Genomic DNA, 19,929 nt, shown 5'->3' on the forward strand with positions numbered 1-19,929 from the left:
GAGCTCAGCATCGTTTTCCAGCTATTGTCACTGCCCATGACCTTTCCATTTGGTCTCCATTTACTCATATGGTTTGGCTAGCTCTTGCTATATGCCATTGGCATCAAATTCCACTGCAGAATGAGCATGGCACATCCCCACCCCCCAGCCATTTTATCAACATTAAGCAAACCATTAAGCAGTCCCTCCAGAACCTTGTTCTCAACTAACCATTCCTCTTATTCTGCTCTGGTATCACCAAATTTCAAACCAGACACACAATGCATGCAGCCTGCTCCTGGCAGAGAGCCCTCCTCACTGCTAATGTGGAGATGTACACAGGCAGTATTTCAAAAGTTTGTTTCCAGGCTTGTTACCTGGATCTTACAACATAGTTTTCTATTTTTAGGAAGTATAAATGAGGGGCACCTGGGTGGCAGTGGGTTAAAGCCTCTGCCTTCGGCTCAGGTCATGATCCCAGGGTCCTGGGATCGAGCCCCACATTGGGCTCTCTGCTCGGCTGAGAGCCTGCTTCCCCCCTCTCTCTCTGCCTGCCTCTCTGCCTACCTGTGATCTCTGTCTGTTAAATAAATAAATAAAATCTTTAAAAAAAAAAAAAAAAAGAAAAGTATAAATGAAAAAAATAAAAATAAGTGTTAAGTGGTGACAGTTCCCACACTAAGGGAAGGTTATGGTTACTACAAAAGATTCTAAAATACTCTGTACTTCTGAGAGGACGTAAAATAACATAAAATGACAAATTCTTAATTTTCTCTTGAATGCTTGTGTTAAAGTAGCTGTGGTGTGATGGAGACCACTACAGATCCTGAAGGCAGACTTCAAGGTATTTTCAAGACCTTTAGAGGCTGAAAGCCTTAAATCTAGTACCTTATGTCTGTATTTTATTGGAAGACATAACCCCGCCCCGGGCTTAGGTTTATCAAAAATATTATTATTAGCTATGAACAAGGACCTTTTCTGGTTCATCTGAAGAGAAAAATGGAGCAAGGGGGGGAACACAAGTGGAAGAGTCAGACAGAAAAGAGGACTGCCTGCAGCAACAACCCAAGAGAAGAGACAAGAGGACAAGAAAGAAAAAAAAAAGAAGAAGTTACATGTAAAGGTGTAAAGACAGTGCCCAAGATACAATAATGAAACTGCAAGCAGAAAAACAAAGGAAAGAGAACAGTCTGTACCCTGACACATACACATCATTAAAACTAAAAGGAAAAAGGAAACTGGTGGGGAAACATGAGGGCCAGCAGGCTCTTAGCAAACTACCAGGTGAGAATTCTGGCTAAGGATAAGCTTAATGGCCTTCTAGAACAAAGGACAGGAAAAGTGTAGACCCAGACAAAGATGGAGAGGGACACTCAAAAGTTACACATCTGCCATATGTTTAAAACTATATCCTTCTATAATATAAAGGAACTTATTGTATTTAGAAATTACACAAAAAATGTTTTTAATCCCTTTAACACCCATGGATAACTGTATCAGTGTTTTGGCATTCGTACTTGGAATTCCATGGAAAAATCACGTTACACTATAGAAGATTACCATTTTTCTGAGTATTCCTTTATTTATTTATTTTTAAAAGATTTTATTTGTTTGTCAGAGAGAAAGAGAGCGAGCACAAGCAGGGGGAGCAGCAGGCAGAGGGAGAAGCAGGCTCCCCACTAAGCAAGGAGTCCAACGTGGGACTCGATCCCAGGACCCTGGGATGATGACCTGACCTGAAGGCAGAGACTTAATGGACTGAGCCACCCAAGCGTCCCTATGTGTCCCTTTAAAGATGGGGTTAAAACATTAGGAATGACTATAAGGCATTTTGCCCACTAATATATGCCATAATTTAACTACTTTATTATCTACTGGGCCACTTAGGTTGCTTCAAAGTTTTAAAAACAAGTTTTAAGAACAACACTGTAAACTGCATACTCTGATACATTAATCTTAGTGCACATCTCTGAATCATAAGATAATTTATGCAAAAATCACTAAAAGGATATAAAATCTTCGTCAATCAACATATACTGCTAAGTCAGCTACATGACACTTGCCAATCTGACAAGTTCTGTATCTCCCACTTTTTAAAATACACATTCTTTGGAATAGACATAAAATCGTTTTGTATCCTATGCTTATTGGTTACATTTCCATTTTTATTCAAAACTGCTCCATTCCCCCTCTTCGTAGATGGGATCACTCATCTTTATTTCACCCCCACAGAAACTGCGAGTCTGTGTTTTCTCTGGAAAAAGTATTCTCTTAATAGACGAGCACCTGCTGGAAGCCATCTGGGGAAGGATGGCATACGGCAGTCTCTGGAGCAGCTTCTCTGCATGAAACAAAATCTTCACTGATGGGGGATGACTGGGAGTTCTGAGAGAGTATTATTTCTGAAGTCCTTATGCGCACCTTCACAACTCTGAAGCTTTTTTCTAAAACTATATTCTCAACACACGAAACAAAATCTTTCTTGTAAAAGCCTATCTCCTGTACACTCTCTTCCCCGACTGAGGTACTAACTCACACCTCTTCTAAAAAGCAATGAAATGTTGTCCCTAAAGCCCATACAGTATTTTATTTATGTGGGTCTTCTCTCCTAACTAGTGAGAGCCTTCTGTGACCTTCCTAATTATTAGAAGACTGCCATCTATCCTGAGTGTCTAATACATTGGTCACTATCAAACATGCAGAGTTCACTTAATTCTAGCATCTCATTTTCTAGAAAAGGACACAACGGTCCAGATGAGTATCATTCTCTTGGTCAAGGAAAACCAGGGCCAGAAGCACTCTTTCCCAATCACCAGTCCACGGATCAAGCGCACTCTCCCAACTCTATGTAGCTGGGGAACACCAGCGGCATTAGCATGCTAGGACCCTTTCTGGATGAAAAAGATAAAAATCTGAACTTTTTTTTTTTTTTTTAAGATTTTATGTATTTATTTGTCAGAGAGAGAAAGAGCGCAGAAGCAGGCAGAGTGGCAGGCATAGAGAGAGGGAAGCAGGCTCCCCGCCAAACAGAGAGCCTGATGCGGGGCTCAATCCCAGGACCCTGAGATTACCACCCAAGCTGAAGGCAGAGGCTTTACCCACTGAGCCACCCAGGCGCCCCGAAAGTCTGAACTTTCGAATAAATCAGAACTTAAAGATTCAGAGATGATTTATTTCAAAGCGGTCTCTCTGGAAAGCCATGCAAATATCTCAGTGATGTTACAACTGGTCAGCGGAGCTTTGTAATTTCTCTTTTGAAAGCGCCTTTAGGGCCAGTTCACAAGAAAATCGTAATTCTTAAACTTAAGGAAATTTCAGAATCATGTATCATTTTATATTCCAACTGATGTCACTCAGTTTTTCCATTTATCTTATTCTGTGAAATTAAATGAACTTTAGCCATTTCAAAAACTTATATCCAGCTTCAAAGCATCAAGATGACTTCATAAACATTATCACTAATGATACTCCAAGAGAATATAACATTCCAGAAGATCAACTTAAGATGTCAGAAATAATGATGGCATTGAGAAACTTCATAACCTTTTTATATTCCTTCTGTAAAGTCTGTTTATATTCTTCTCTTCCCAAAGAGATAGCTTTATTGCCATTTTGAGGAAAAAAAAAAAAACCAGACTTGTATAATGATATAAATTGTTTTTAAAGGGTATTTTTATCTTTGTACCACTGAAAATTCTCTAAAACTTATGAAGAGGATACCCCAAAAGGTGAGCATGTCAAATAACATTGAATATATACTGAAAAATGCCTAGAAAATTGTTTTAAAGTAAATACATCAGAATGTAAATGATAATACCCATTGAGGGACAGAATTATGAGACATTTAAAATTTTTCTTTATTTTTGGTCACCTGGACCTGCTTACATTCCTACTAAGACTATGGGGCATTTATAAAATAAATAAGTAGCAATCAAACATATATATACACACACAGTAACATTCCAAGATATAAGCAGTAAGGAAGCTTAATCTAAATTTGCACATCTTAATATTTAAGAGCTCAAAATTTGGCTCAGGAAGAAGGGTATGCCTAGATACTACAGAGGCAGAATTTAAAAAGAATCTAAGACTGGGATTATCTAATCTCCTTGCCCTTCTATATAATTCTACAACTACCTATACAACTCAAAAAGGAAACCTTCCCTATTCTAAATGAGCCACTAGCTTTCAAAATGTTTAAAGCAAATTCAACAGTAATTATATTGTTGATGACCTGAAAATAGGTCACCCCCCCAACTGATTATAACTCTTATGCAATGTTCCTTTGAAGGAAACAAGCACAGCTTGTACAAATATTTCAACTACTTCTACTTCCCTAAGAGAAGATGGTACACATCTGTAGGTATTTCTAAGTTCTGAAAGCACATACAAAGGCAAAAGAAAAATTATGAAGAAGTTAAATCAGCCTAGTCATTTGTCCCAAGCAATTTCGTATTACATCATTAATTTAAAAGTACATGGGCATCTGCTGTGTCACTGGTGAATAAATAGACAATGCCTGAAGTTTAGGCATGTTTACTTTGAAAATTATGATGAAATAATTACATTATCTGGAAAAATACGTTAAGATAAGGTTTGAGAAATAACTACATTTCTGCAGGATATGTAACTGCTTTTCTATATAGTTCACTGTTAAACAGTTAATTGATTTCTTTCTGACTAGGAATTTAGGGCTCAAAACTATCAGCATGCCAATTTTTAGTCTTTAAGCAAATGGACATATATGAAATATATCTGAATTTATATGGTTTATACATTCCATTTGTAAAGATTTAAAGATCATACTACTCCAAGTTCAAATGCCTGTACAGAAAGAATGGATCATCAGGGAACAGGCGACCACAACGTGACAGAAAAGCACCCCCTCTCCCTCCCCAGCCCAACCCAAGCTGAGTAACACCATTCCATCACCCTAGAATGGACTGGGAATGACTGCTGTCCCACCCCTACAGGCATTAAGTCAGATGTACTTGGGGATTATCTCAAGTTCCCTTCCTATTTCATCATCTGATAACCCTTCACCTCAGAGACCCTTGCAGCAAGGGGGAAATTTCCAATTCAATCATTCATAAAGTATCTTCTCCATTCCTGAGCTTAGAAAAATCATCCAAGGGACCTTAAAAGGAAATCACCAATTTATTCTTAAAACGAACGCTAAGAGTTCCCGGCATAAGAAGGAATCACAGGTGCTCTGTATTACTTTTATGGCACAAGCTTGAAAGCAGTAGGGTAGCTGGATAGTGGAGGAGAAGCTGCTACATTTTGACTAAGAATTAGTCTACGATGATCCTACCTTTTCCACATTACTTATCTTAGACAGAAATGTGGAGGCCTAGAATCAAAACGTAAAGCTGAGGATGACTTTGGTCCACCTCCTTAAAAAACCAAACCAAAACCAAACCAACAAAACAGTCTTTTTGTTGGAAAGTGAGTGGGGTGTGTGGTGTCTAAAGTCCAAGAGGCCTGGCATGACTTCCAAAGATAAGCCCACGGCAGTAGCAAGACAGACGAACCCTGGCAATTCTGAACATGAGGTCCAGTGTGACTAAGAATGAATATATTCCAATTTTATTTTTTCTTCTTTCTTAAAACTGATCAGTATTTTATAGTATTTCAAACTCATCTTTAAGTGAAAATTTTAAAAGCTGACTTAAGTTTGCTGAGTTACTACCATTCCACAATTTCAAAACCTTTAAGGAAAAAAAAAAGGTGTTAACCTTCAATCAGCTATACCTCTATAGCATCTGAGGCTAACAGACCTACATTGTCACTAAGTGCCTTAATGGGGTGGAGGGGGGACAGGTTATAGTAACATCGCCAATTAGGGCAGAGAGAAGATGAAGGAGGAAAAAAAAGTACCTCTTTATACAATCCCACTGAGGCTCCTACTCTACTTTCTTTGGCTGTTCAGGGGGCTAAAAAGATGAGGAGCACAGAGAGCAGAAAAGGGTGATGTCATTGCTAGGTACCCACAGCTGCGGTGAACAAAAGCAGAGGCGGCTCTAGAGAGGATTCTTAAATGACAGAATTAGAATAAACACTATGTAACATTAATTCCAACAACTGAGCAATTAAAATGAGATTTAAGGTATGTTTATTATTTTACTGCTTAGCCTGAATAGACACTGGGCCTTAAAACTGTTTCATCTGACACTGACAGAAAAATTTAGTTATAATCATTACAATCAGGCAAAGGTATATTTAATCATCACACTGTGAAGTCCCACAAAAAGTCCCTGATTAACTAAATTTTTCCTTTTTAGGCTTTGGTGAAGTAACTAACCATTTCTGGAATTATCTCTCACAAAATGCCGGATTTTTTTTTTTCCTTTTCTCTGTGCTTTCAAAACTCTCTAATGAGAAAAACTGAGTATTTACATACCTATAGATGGAGATTTGAAAGGGTATTTATCAGGAAGATCCACTCTAACTTTCCATACTCCGCCTTCATATGGTGCTGAAATAAAAGTAAAAATGTTGAACATTAGAACTGTGTCTCCACATTAAAAAATAAACCCAAGTTTAAGTGAAACTTTAAATCCTAGCATCTTTTGAAAATCTTGCAGATTAATTAATTCCACATTAATTAATCAGCAGGTATTCTATGTTCAGATTAAAATAACTTTTCTTTAAAAGATGTAGAGTTAGAAAATAAGATTCGTTTCTCCCCTACATTTACCAGATTTTTAAAGTATTAAACACTTAGTTCATCAGTAACAGCTTCCTATTTCAATCTGCCCTGTTGACCCATCCCCCATCAAAACCAAAAAACAGAAAAGGGGGGGAGAAAACATTTCCCCAAAACCATCCATGAGAAAAACAAACAACAGTATTCACAATTTCTGTTTTAAACTGTCGTATAAAGTAATTATGGTAAGAGCAAAATTTCCTGACTGGTTCTAGAGTATCATTAAATTTACTGTTCAAATACTACACATACCTCCACTGATATTCTCATTACCTACTAAGGAGTAGAGAAAAAGAGAAACTGAAAAAGAACACATATGTGAACACGTGTACTTACTTCCTTGTGGTCCATAAAACTTCACTACAAATTCATTGAGTCCTCCCAGGATCGTAACCTCATGCTTACTCTCAATGCTAAGGTGAAAAGTAAAGGAAAGTACACAGGCTTTGTATTACCTGAAAGAAGTAAAGATGATATCCCCAAGATATGCTATGTAAAGGGTTACCAACATTTGATTTGAAACTGATAAAATATGAAATATACATAGTCGTTCTGGTCATTTAGAAGGCAATATATGTAGAATGTGAATAAACTTTAGATTTAGAGACTGGTGTTCAAATCCCAGGAGGGCCACGTACTGGGTCTGTGGGCCTGCACAACATAATGTAAGCTCACTCCCCAAGCCTTTGCTATCTTTGTCAATCAGGAAAAACCACTTCATAGGATTTCTGTGAGGATCAAATGGGTTAAGTATGTAAAACATGGAAACTGCATTTTGTAGTAATATAAATGAAAAACAGGCACTTAGTTTTTTAGTTTTAGTTTTTCTCCCCTCTGTAGTCTCTCCTCTCTAATCTACCCCTAGTGAACCATTATTCCCTTTAGTCAAATTCAAAAACTTAGCAAAATACCAATTCTCCTAAACTCGAAATGCTATGCTCCTAAAGTTATGGATTTACTTAAACAAAGTCCCCACCCATTTTCCCCCTGGCTTAGAGAATAATCAAATAATTGTGATGTCACCTTCCTACAGGGACTATTAAATGCAAAACAGCAGCAAAATCAATCAATAAATCTTATCTCTAGTATTTATTTCACCCACCTTTTCCCTCCCCTTCCAAACCTCTCTCCAGCTTAGGTCGGCCTCTAGCTTCTGGCATGTTCTGGGGGCTCCAATCAGAGGAGTACTTGTGTGTTCTCTTCCTCAGAAACTTATCTGCCCCTGAGACTCTTAGATGTTTAAGGTACTAAGATTCAACTGTAAAAACCAAACCAACCCGCATCAGTAGAGAAGGCGGCTACTGGTCTAATATCGACCTGTTGTTTTCTATTTCTTCTTTGTGGTCTAAACAAATAGTAACTCGGGGATTTTAGGTACTGAACTTTGGGGGGCCCCTCACAATGAAATTAAACAAGAAAACCCCAAACAACCACATATGAAAAAGGGGACCTCGAATGTCACAATGTAACTGAACAACAAGAAAACCCCAAACAACCCGATAAAGATAAACTGGTCTCACCGTTCTCCACAGCAGCACAAATCACATTTTAATTACAAGAACTATTATACCAAAGACAAAGAACCCAAAGAAATTTTAAAATGTTCTCTTACACAGAGAAAAACAGTATTTTTAAAGATATGAAATTACTATTTGGCTCTCCTATCCTCTGTCCTACAGGCCAAAGAACAGAGGGGCTGGGTGTACTTTTGGCAAAGTCCTTCCTCAAAAGCCTTGAACAATCCCCTCTGGAGATATTTAATAGGACAATTTAGTCTATACTAATTTGATCTCATTCTTTTCTAAATGAAAACTGTTTTAACAGCACGCACACTGAAAGGACTCAAATAGTATCCGCCCTGGAAAATACACTTCATTTCCCACTTGGTCAAATGACACAAACATGCATGCTTTGGTGTACAAAACTCTTCTTGACCAGTCACCCTCTGACACGGCAAAATATTCCAAAGTATTGATAGGTTAAAATTTGTTTTAAAACAAACAAAAAAGCACCTCGAGTTACAAGTTAAATCTAGTTACAATAAACAAAATTAAATATAAACAATAAAATCCTTGAAGAAAACAGACTTTTTAGAAAATCATCTTGGGGTGAAAAGGCTTCCCTAAGAGTAACACCAAAGTCAGAAACCAGAGAGGAAAAGATTAGCAGATACAAGCGCACACGATCATTTAAAACTTTTATATTATAAATGACAAGATTAAAACTAGGAAGAAAAAAATCATAGCATATGACCAAAAAATGTAGATTACAATATAAAAGGTTATTACAAAGCAGTAAGAAAAATTAAAGGGGCACCTGGGTGGTTCAGTTAGTTAAGTGTGTGACTCCTGATCTCAGCGCAGGTCATGATCTCAGGATTGTGAGATGGGGGCTCAGAGTCTGGGCATGGAGCCTGTTTAAGACACTCTCTCTATCTCTCTCTCTTCCCCTTCTCCCCGGTTCTCTTTCTCTCCCTGCTCTGCTCCTCCCCCCGCCCCCTTGGGGGAAGAAAAAGAAGGTAAAGAAAGGAAGAAAAATTAGAAACACCTTGACAGAGCAAAGACCAGGACAGCAAAGAAAACTGAATGAGCAAAATTAAGTTTTAAAAAAGTTCAACTCATTAGTTTAAAAATAAGACATTTTTCACTATGAAAATGAAAGGGCTGATGAAAACCTAGTTTTCAGTGGAGTATAAATTCACATTCCTGAGGATAAATTTAGCACTGTGTTCCAAAACTCAAAATAAATTTATTCTTTTATTCAAATTTCACTTTTATGAAGTTATTTTTAAAAAAATAACCAGACACTGCTGGTGGGAGCATGATACAGTTTCAACCACTTTGGAAAACTGTGGGCGTGGAAAGTACACATACGTGCACCCTACGCCCAAGAGCACTACTCCCACTAGACAGCCATATAGTGATGACCACCAACACACAGGTTTCAGAATGCTCACAGCACTATTTATAATATCCAAAATTTAGGTTACAACCCAAAGGCTTGTCAATAAAAAGGATAAACTATGGTTGTCACCCAGCAGAATACTGCACAGCAATAAAAAATGAATTGCAACATTTGAGTGTATGAGTCTCCCAGGTATTACAGTGAAAGAAACCAGATACCATGGGAACCTGGGTGGCTCAGTGGGTTAAGGCCTCTGCTTTCGGCTCGGGTCATGGTCCTAGGGTCCTGGGATCGAGTCCCGCGTCGGGCTCTGCTCAGCGGGGAGCCTGCTTCCTCCTCTCTCTCTGCCTGCCTCTCTGCCTACTTGTGATCTCTGTCTGTCAAATAAATAAATAAAATCTTAAAAAAAAAAAAAAAAGAAAGAAACCAGATACCAAAGAGCACATGTGATGTGATTCCTTCGCTACACATTTCGAACAGGCTAAACGAATCAATGGTGTTAGAAATTAGGACACTAGTCACCCTAGTGGGGACAGTGATCATTTCAAGTGGTTCGAGGGGGACTTTTTGGGTGCTGATTAAACATTTATTGTTCCACTTATCACTGAGCTACAAAGATTTGTGGACTTTTCATGTATATGCTACTGTTTAACAAAAAGTTCACTAAAAAGACAAAGTGTATCTGAAATATGCGAATATGTTTACTGGAATATGTAAAATTTAAAAATGGAAATTAAATATTTATCAAAAGGAACTGATTAAATGGGTCATTAGCGATTTTATATAACAGGCTGCCACTATATCCACAAGTGTTTACTGGTGCCCTCTCCACACCCAGAGCTCCTCTAATGTACGTTTCTGCTCAACTTGAGATATCCAGAAGTAGGCAACTGAATAAAGTAATACAGGTAAAGATATCCCCGTCATTAAACAAAACCAAATAAATTCACAAGGAAAATGAAAAGAACAGAGTAAGATACGAGGACTCAGCGAGTTTAACAAAAAAAGTCATAAACTAATTCTATAACCTAAAAATCTATAGAAGCAACATTCCTCATTAGTCAGAACCAATCTGCTATGAATAGCATTGGTGGACAGCAATTACTCTTAACTAATCATTTAAAGTTATGAGTTATCCACATGGATGTCTTTTCCAAAAAACTTAAGATATTTCTATCCTTGACATGGATGCAATAAATCTGGGTTTCTTCCATTTTGTGATCTGAGAGTCAGTCCATGCTTTTATCTACTTTCCAAAGAAATTCTCCTTTCCCAACAGTCATGTTAAAATGAGATTAGAAGTAATGCTCCAAACCTCCCCTTTCCCACGATCCCTGGTACAACCCTCCTGTCAGATATACTGGGTCTATCTTTAATTACACATCATACTGTAAATTGAAGAGTTCTTATAGTCCATTTCATTTGAAAAACTAAAACTAAACTGAATGAAACCTTTAAAACTCCTACCAAGTTGGTAAAATGAAGAAGCTGTGCTAAATTTATACTGCCTTAGAATGGTACAGACCACTGAATCAAATGGAAACAAAGAATTTAAGTTTAGTTGAAAGAAAACTGCATTAAAAATAAGCCATTTCATCACCACGAATGAATGACTTGCCCACAAAAAATATGGAATTACTTGACTGCTGTTACCATGTGTATTTATGGTAGAGGCCACGGGTTTCTTTCTCCTCTCTGTTGCAAAGTCAAGGGCAAGGAAGGCAAATGAGAAGGCAGGTTACAATGACAAAAATAATTATCTATTTCTGAGACGTGCTGGTCAGGCTAGTAGACTGGCGGGAATGCACTAGAAGGTTTCTTGATTACTCTCTCAGTTACAAAGCTTGAACATAGAAAATATCCCTCAGATACTGTTCTGGTAAACATATGTTAAACAAACCCATAAAGCCACGTTTTACTCACCTATGATCTAAGTTATTCACGAAATACTGCTTTTTACTTACTTAGCATTTCACTCTTCAGGACTCTCAGCATTTTCAGTATAATAATGATTAACATTCATGGGAACCCAAGCTCGTTTCACTTTTAAAATGCCAGCCACCCACCACCTTATTTTCCCTGAATGGCATTATGATTACACAATCTAATATTTAAAGGTTAATGCCAAACTGTCAAGAGATAACTGACATTCTTGGCAAAACGTGTCTATCGGGATTTTAGAAATGGCTTTTATATAGTTCTGGAATTTTCCAGAAAGAGCGCCAAGGGCTAAAAGCCTGTGCCACAGGATTGACGTTAACAGGTCAAAGACCTACGAATGAGACAGCATTGTTTCTTAAGTTGACGGATAATGAGCTTATAAAATAAATGAGGGTGGCCTCCCTGAGCTGTGTCCATGGAAGTAAGGGAATGGGGTGACGAATGTGCTTCTGTGGGGCGCCTGGGTGGCTCATTGGGTTAAAGCCTCTGCCTTCGGCTCAGGTCATGATCTCAGGGTCCTGGGATCAGGCCCTGCGTCAAGCTCTCTGCTCAGCAGGGAGCCTGCTTCCCTTCCTCTCTCTCTGCCTGCCTCTCTGCCTACTTGTGATCTCTGTCAAATAAATAAATAAATCTTAAAAAAAAAAAAAAAAAAAGAATGCGCTTCTGTGAAGAAGGTAGAAGCAATCTCTGTGGCTTTCTCTATGTTCAGACCAGTCTGTTTCCAACCCTCCTTGAGATGAATCATACTACAAACATTGAAGAAACTTGCCAACCTTTACTCACTACCTAGTATTCTTTTTTTTTTTTTTTTAAGATTTTATTTATTTATTTGACAGAGAGAGATCACAAGTAGACAGAGAGGCGGGCAGAGAGAGAGAGAGGGAAGCAAGCTCCCTGCTGAGCAGAGAGCCCGATGCAGGACTCGATCCCAGGACCCTGAGATCATGACCTGAGCGGAAGGCAGCGGCTTAACCCACTGAGCCACCCAGGTGCCCATTACCTAGTATTCTTGATAAGAACATGGCATGTCTGTAAACCCATGGATGTGCAAAATATCACAAAAATAATACTTTGGGGGTTATGTTGTTGTTTTTTTTTTTCTAAAGATTTTATCTATTTGACAGAAAGAGATGCAGCAAGAGCAGGAACACAAGCAGGGGGAGTGGGAGAGGGAGAAGCAGGCTTCCCGTCAAGCAGGGAGCCCGATGTGTGGGGTTCAATCCCAGGACTCTGGGATCATGGCCTGAGCTGAAGGTGGATGATTAATGACTGAGCCACCCAGGGGCCCCTGGGGTTATGTTTACAAGGAATACTTCTCCTTTAAAGACATACACTGAAATATTTACTAATTAAACTATATGATGTCTACAATTTGCCTCAAGAGTTAGAAGAGAGGTATTGAAGAAATGGTGTAAGCCCTGAGGTGGGAATTACTGAATGTGATTGATGGGCACCTGGGGGTTTATCACACTGTTCTTTTATGTTTGAAATTTTCCATTTAAGTTCTTAAAAAAAAAAAATTAAAAATGTAGTCAGTTATTGGAACTTTAACATTTAACAAGCCTAACAGTGTAGAACTAAGATGATGTAGCTCTTTTTTATTGATTTATTTAGAGAAAGTAGGCATACACATGGGGGGAGCAGAGGGAGAGAATCTCAGGCACGCTCCTACTGAGTGTGGAGCCCCACAAAAGGCTTGACCCACAACCCATGAGATCATGACCTGAGCCAAACCCAAGACTTGGACACCCAACCAAGCCAGCCAGGCACCCCAATAATTGTAATTTAAACAAAAGTACATCTGTTAAAAAACAACAAAAAAAAACACAAAAAAAGTCATGTATAGTAACAGAAGCTCCTGGGTGACATTAAAGTTTAAATTTTAAAAAAAGGTTTTGAAAGGTTTGTATTCTTTACATTAGTTGAAGGGAAGACTTTTATACAAAAGACAAACAATGAAAGCAGCAGAAATAAAAGCCATCGAGAAAATAATCATGGGGAAAAGTATGCAAGACAATAAGAGGGAAGGAAAAATCCTTCTACCAGTGATGAAATAAAAAAGAAAAGCATATTTTTATCATTCATCTCACTCTGGGCAGCAGTTCAGTGTCGAGAGCAATCAGCACATAAACATACAGGTGTCAGTATCTCCTAAAGTCAAGCAATTTTATTGCCTAATCCCTAACAAAATATTTTAAGCTTTCCACATGAAGTGATAGAAATCTGTTAAGCTGAGCTACAGAAAATACAGTGTTAGCCTCTCTTAAATCCACAAAGGATCACAGTCTTCATTCTATTAAAAGTTGGTTTACTAAATATTCTATAAACACCCACACAAAAGGCAAACAAAAACACTCTTTTTTAAAAGATTTTTTATTTATTTATTTGAGAGAGACAGAGCAAGAGAGCGAGCATGAGAAGGGGGAGGGTCAGAGGGAGAAGCAGACTCGCCCCCACCCCCTCACCCCTCGACCCCCGCCCCAGGACAGAGCCTGATTTGGGACTCAATCCTGGGACTCCAGGACCATGACCTGTGCCGAAGGCAGTCGCTTAACCAACTGAGCCACCCAGGCGCCCAAAGAAAAAACTACTCTTAAATGAGCCGGCCTCCAAGAAGCTTAAAGTTTAGCAAGGGAACATGAGATCTGTACATTAAAGAGTAAATGCAAAAACAGTTTGCTACTAGGGAATAGGTTTCTTTCAGTTTGTGGGTATAGAGAGAGAGGTGAATTTACACAGGCCTCGGAACAGCACAGGAGGGATGCCTGGGTGGCTTAGTGGGTTAAGTGTCTGCCTCTGGCTCAGGTCACGATCTCAGGTTCCTGAGACTGAGCCCCACATTGGCTTCCCTACTTAGCAGGGAGTCGGCTTCTCCCTCTCTCCATCCATGCTCTCCCTCTCAAATAAATAAATAAAATCTTAAAAAACAAAAAACAAACAAAAAACCAGCATGGGATATGGGGTTTGGATGCGTAAAGATGGAGAGGCATTTAAAGCAAAACCAGAAAGACACAGGGTTATGTCCACAAAATAAGGACTACATTTTTATTTTGATGAGTGGACCATGGGAATGTTAGAAAACAGGCCAAAGACCAGATTAGAATCACCCCAAAGCATGGATTTTATCTGGTGAACTAGATGGTTATTTCTAGGCACAGCACTTACAACTGTGCTTTACACAAAGGAACTGAGCCATGGTATGCAGGAACCGATGAAGGTGTGATTAGACAGTTAAAGCACAAAGAGCAGAAAAGAAACCTTCAAGGCCAGAGGTGCCTCCGTGGCTCAGTTGGTTAAGCATATGCCTTCAGCTCATGTCATGATCCCAGGGTCCTGAAATCGACTCCTGCATTGGGCTCTCAGCTCGGCAGGGAGTCTGTTTCTCCCTTTGCATGCTGCTCCCCCTGCTTGTGCTGACAAATGAATGAGTAAAATCTTAAAAAAAAAAAAAAAAAAAAAAAAGGTCAAACATTCAAGGCCTCAACTAAGGCCTTGGAATGATGGGAGAGATCAGAGACTTCAGAGGCTTACAACTAACTAGATACAGCACAGCTAGTAGAAAGCTCCAGTGTTGCTAGGGATGCCTGGGTGGCTCAGTTGGTTAAACATTTGCCTTTGGCTCAGGTCATGATCCCAAGGCCCCAGGATCAAGTCTGACATGAGGCTCCCTGCACAGCAGAAAGCCTGCTTCTCCTTCTGTTGCTTCCTCTGCTATACTCTCTTCTCTCACGCTCCCTGACAAATATAAAAAAATCTTTAAAAAAATTTTTAAAAAGGGGCGCCTGGGTGGCTCAGTGGGTTAAAGCCGCTGCCTTCGGCTCAGGTCATGATCCCAGTGTCCTGGGATCGAGCCCCGCATCGGGCTCTCTGCTCGGCAGGGAGCCTGCTTCCTCCCTTCTCTCTGCCTGCCTCTCTGCCTACTTGTGATCTGTCAAATAAATAAATAAAATCTTAAAAAAAATTTTTTTTTAAAAGACATCTCCAGTATTGCTAGATTATCTCATTTTCATGAGAAACCAAAAAACTACATTTCTAAGCCAGTATCTTAATTTCTAAATGCAAACCGCACGTGATCCAAGGTCTCTCTCTCAGCAAAGCCTTCTGGGACCATCCTACTTACAACCACATACTGCTACATTGTCACCAACTAATATACTATGTATTTTACTTTATCACTTGTCTCCTACTACAATGCAAGCTTCTAAAGGCAAGGATTGTTCATTGCTGTGTTCCTGGAGCTTAGAAGAGTACCTAGCACACAGTAGGCACTCAATTAACTACATTAAATGAATACATGAATGAAGTTGCCAGACAGGCAAAGCCTGAAACTGCCAGTCTGAGATCTAAGTATAGTTTTAGCTTTGTCAGACAGGGAAGGTGATACTATTAACAGAGAAGTGGAGCACAGGACAGAAGGAACAAGTTTTTTATGGAAGATGCTAAGTTCGGTTCTGAACACAGAAGCCATTTAAAGTATAAATGGATAAGCCAAGTGGCCATATACCATAAGCAGCTGGAAAACTGGTGATTTAAAAGGAGTCACCTCGCAGATCACTTAACTCTCAGCTTGTTTCCCAATCTCTAGGCAAGGGGAGGGGGCTGGGGAGAGATGACTACCTCATTCACAGGGATGCTGAAGCTGAAACACCTAAAAAAGGAAGGTACCTGGCCCAGCATCTGACACAAAAAAAAATTCAAAAATTTTTTAAATGTAAAAAATACACAAAACTGACTAAAATTAGTTTCCACAGGACTAAAATTTACTTAAGCAACAATTCTTTCAATATCTCAAAAACCGTTTTCTTCTACGCATTTGAGACTCCCCTCCACCCCACCCCCCACACACCACCTTTCCTGATGTTGTTGTTATGAATAATGGTTACTGTACAGCATCACAAAATACAATGATGCCACGAGGAACTAACAGGGCATATGTTTATTTTCTGAAATAGAAACTTCCTATACTGTATGCTGAAGGCATTGGCAGTTTCTTTTCCTTTTCTTTAAGTTTATTATTATTTTTTAAAATCATCTCTACACCTAACATGGGGCTCGAACTCATGATGCCAAGATTAAGAGTCCCATGCTCCATCGACTGAGCCAGCCAGGTGCCAGGTGCCCACCCCCCAACAGTTGTTGTTATTTAGCTAGATTTAAGAGCTGTCACTGGGCTGCCATCCTCTGAAATGTTATCTGTGGGGGCATCCGGGGGGCTCACCTGGTTACACATCCAACTCTTGGTTTTGGCTCAGGTCATGATCTCACAGGTTGTGAGGTCGAGTCCTACTCGGTCCATTCAGTGGGGATCTGCCTGGGGATTCTCCCCTTCTGCCCCTCCCCCTGCTTGTGTTCTGTCAAGTAAGTAAGATCTTAAAAAAAAAAATCTTAAGGAAAAAAATAAAAGCTTTTCACAATGTTATAGCTTGATTCAAAGGTAAAAAACCACTACGTTAAAAACAAGCCATCTACCCAAAGAACCCCTTATAATCTTAAGGATGATAATGATGTTATAGCTATTTACATAACCATCATTATTTTTAAGAGGGGCCAACTGATTTATGTAGTTGTTAACTGACGACATCTGGGATTTGCCCTTAAGTACTTCAGAGAAGAAAAGAGATGTGTGGCAAAGTCCTGATAACTGCAAAGTTTTAAGTGACAAAGATTCATTATACTATCTTTGCACGGGCGCCTGGGTGGCTCAGTGGGTTGAGCCTCTGCCTTCGGCTCAGGTCGTGATCCCGGGGTCCTGGGATCAAGCCCCGCATCGGGCTCTCTGCTCAGCAGGGGGCCTGTTCCTCTCTACACCCCGCCCTGCGCCTGCCTCTCTGCCTACTTGTGATCTTTGTCAAATAAATAAATAAAATCTTTAAAAAAAAAAAACTATCTTTGTGTACAGTTGAAAAATTTCATAATAAAATTCACTTTAATTTCTAATACTTATCGTGTTGTTGTCTTATTTTTTTTAATCAGAAGGCGGTATATATCCAACTACACTCTGCTTCTATGGAAGGTGATACTCACTGTCAAGGAACTAGTTTAAAACCTACAGATTTAAAATATAGCTTCGAACTGCAGAGAAAAAAATACTTAAAAGATTCCCAAGACCAAAGACACCCCAGAGACATCAAGTTCACAATGAAAACCTAAACAAATGATCTAGAAAAACTGTTTAAAAAGTTGGCTTGGGGGGGGAGGTGCACATGGGTGGCTCAGTAGGTTAAGCATCCAACTTTTTTTTTTTAAAGATTTTATTTATTTGACATAGAGAGATTGCAAGTAGGCAGAGAGGCAGGCAGAGAGAGAGAGAGAGAGAGAGAGAGAGAGAGAGAGGAGGAAGCAGGCTTCCTGCCGAGCAGAGAGCCCGATGCGGGACTTGATCCCAGGACCCTGAGATCATGACCTGAGCCAAAGACAGAGGCTTAACACACTGAGCCACCCAGGTGCCCATTAAGCGTCCAACTCTTGATTTCAACTCAGGTCATGATCTTAGTCATGAGATTGAGTCCTGCACTAGGCTCCGTGCTGGTTGTGGAGCCCACTGAAGAGTCTATCTATTCCTTTCCCTCTGCTCCTCCCCCACTCTCTAAAAAAAATTTTTTTAAGGGAAAAAATTTTTAAAGTAGTACATATTAATAGATAGTGGTACCTAATTACAACTTCCAGGTCCCCTGTTCTCATTATGGAGGCAGATGAAGCCACTGTCCACATGTCAGAGAAGTAAAGAGAAAGAACCCTGTCATTCCAGAGGCAGACTACCTAATCACAGTAGGCTGGAGAAGAAAAACAAATGAATCACAACCTTAAGAATGACAACAGCACCTGAACTTGAGAACTTTGAAGTCAAAGGCAACATATAATTTTCCCATAAATGATACAGAAACATGCAAATAGTCTGGTGGCCTTCTGCAAAATCCTAATGGAAACAAACTTAAAATACATCCTATCTCCCCTTCTGGTCTATATGCTTCGTAACTGTGCCATCCACAGTTCCAGGTCAAGGTGCATCAGGAAGCAGCCTCTCAGTAAGCTAAATTTAATACAGCTTTATGGAATATCTATGCAGTGTATCTGGTATCCACGCTTCCAGCGTTCTTCTCTAATAATCTTTGAAAACTTCACTTCCTTTGTTTTAAACATAGCAGACCAGTTTTCACCCTAACACTTGAGATGTAGACTGCAATATCACTCAATGAAAAGAGTTAAGTTGAAGTGTTTAATAATCCCTACCCACAGACATTCTAATCAAGGCATATGTGAATCATTTACAGTAAGCAGTGGATTTTTCTTTTTTTTTTTTTTAAGTAAGCTGTATGCCCAACATGGGGCTTGAACTCATCACCCTGAGATCAGGAGTCTCAAGCTTTTCTGACTGAGCCAGCCAGGCACCCCAGCAGTAACATTTTTAAAGCAAGTACTTTCTTTTGCCACTCTCCAAGTAATATATATTATATTATATTACAACTGCGAAGTGTTGTGTAAAAATTAATAAATACAAGCAGTGATACCCATTGTACAGATGAAGATTATGGTAAAGTGAAAAGCAATGGATCACAGAAAATGAGCAAGAGGAGATCTTAGATATGTGGTTATCCATTTCTTTTTATAGTCATCTCAAAAGTCATGGAGCTACTTACAGAGAGATCCAGCTTCATAACCTGGATGACTCTTTTTCCTTTCCTTGTCCATACTAATTATGAGTTTGTGTCCCTAGACACTAAGAATTCCCCACAGTAATTTTCTAACATCGATAAACTCAAGAATTTCTTAAAGCAAATTCTTTAAAATTCAAATATAAATGCCTGTTAATGCAAAGGAAAGGAGAAAGAGAACACACATGCACATGCAAACCATTAGTGTGCCCTTACAAATCACTGCTCTAAAGCTCCAGTCCTAAGTACCTCCTCATTCCCTAGTTTTTTTCCAGAACATGAAGGACCAACACCTGCTATTTCCTTTACTACTTCATGTTCATTAGGCATAGCAGATGCCAAATATTAACACCTTAACCTTGATTTCAGAAAAATTAAGCAAGGGGAAGAGAGCAGCACAGACATGGGCTTTTTAAACCAATACATGTGCAAAGGACTAAGTAACTGGTTCAAGTTCACTGTCATGATTTTATAGTGAATAAAGCAGAACTACAGACAAATACAGGGGACAGAATGCTAAGTTAAAGCACAGTCTACCAGTGCCGAAAATGCTTCATTCCAAAACAAATGGATTATGTCTGTATTCAACTGAGCCTAGTTTCTATTACCCATTTGGAAGATTCATCAGAGGTAGCAGCAATAATTATGTGTTGGAGTTTATTTTTTATTTACTGATTTATTTATATTTGTTTGTTTGTTTATTTATTTATTTGAGAGAGAGAGAGAGATGACAAGTAGGCAGAG

The 19,929-nt window shown here is 39.1% G+C and overlaps 1 protein-coding gene across 1 annotated transcript in view; it reads right to left on the reverse strand.

Moving 5' to 3' along the window:
• UBE2H (ubiquitin conjugating enzyme E2 H) overlaps positions 1-19,929 on the reverse strand; it is a 103,614-nt gene that overhangs the window by 35,486 nt on the left and 48,199 nt on the right. Inside the window, exons 2-3 of the mRNA XM_080818907.1 lie at positions 7,025-7,101; positions 6,383-6,457 (exon numbers count right to left, since the gene is read on the reverse strand). Of these exons, the coding sequence (XP_080675033.1) occupies positions 6,383-6,457; positions 7,025-7,101 (152 nt within the window). The remainder of the gene's footprint in view (positions 1-6,382; positions 6,458-7,024; positions 7,102-19,929) is intronic.

The sequence above is a fragment of the Martes martes genome, assembly GCF_963455335.1.
Source record: "Martes martes genome assembly, chromosome: 11".
Classification (NCBI taxonomy): Eukaryota; Metazoa; Chordata; class Mammalia; order Carnivora; family Mustelidae; genus Martes; species Martes martes.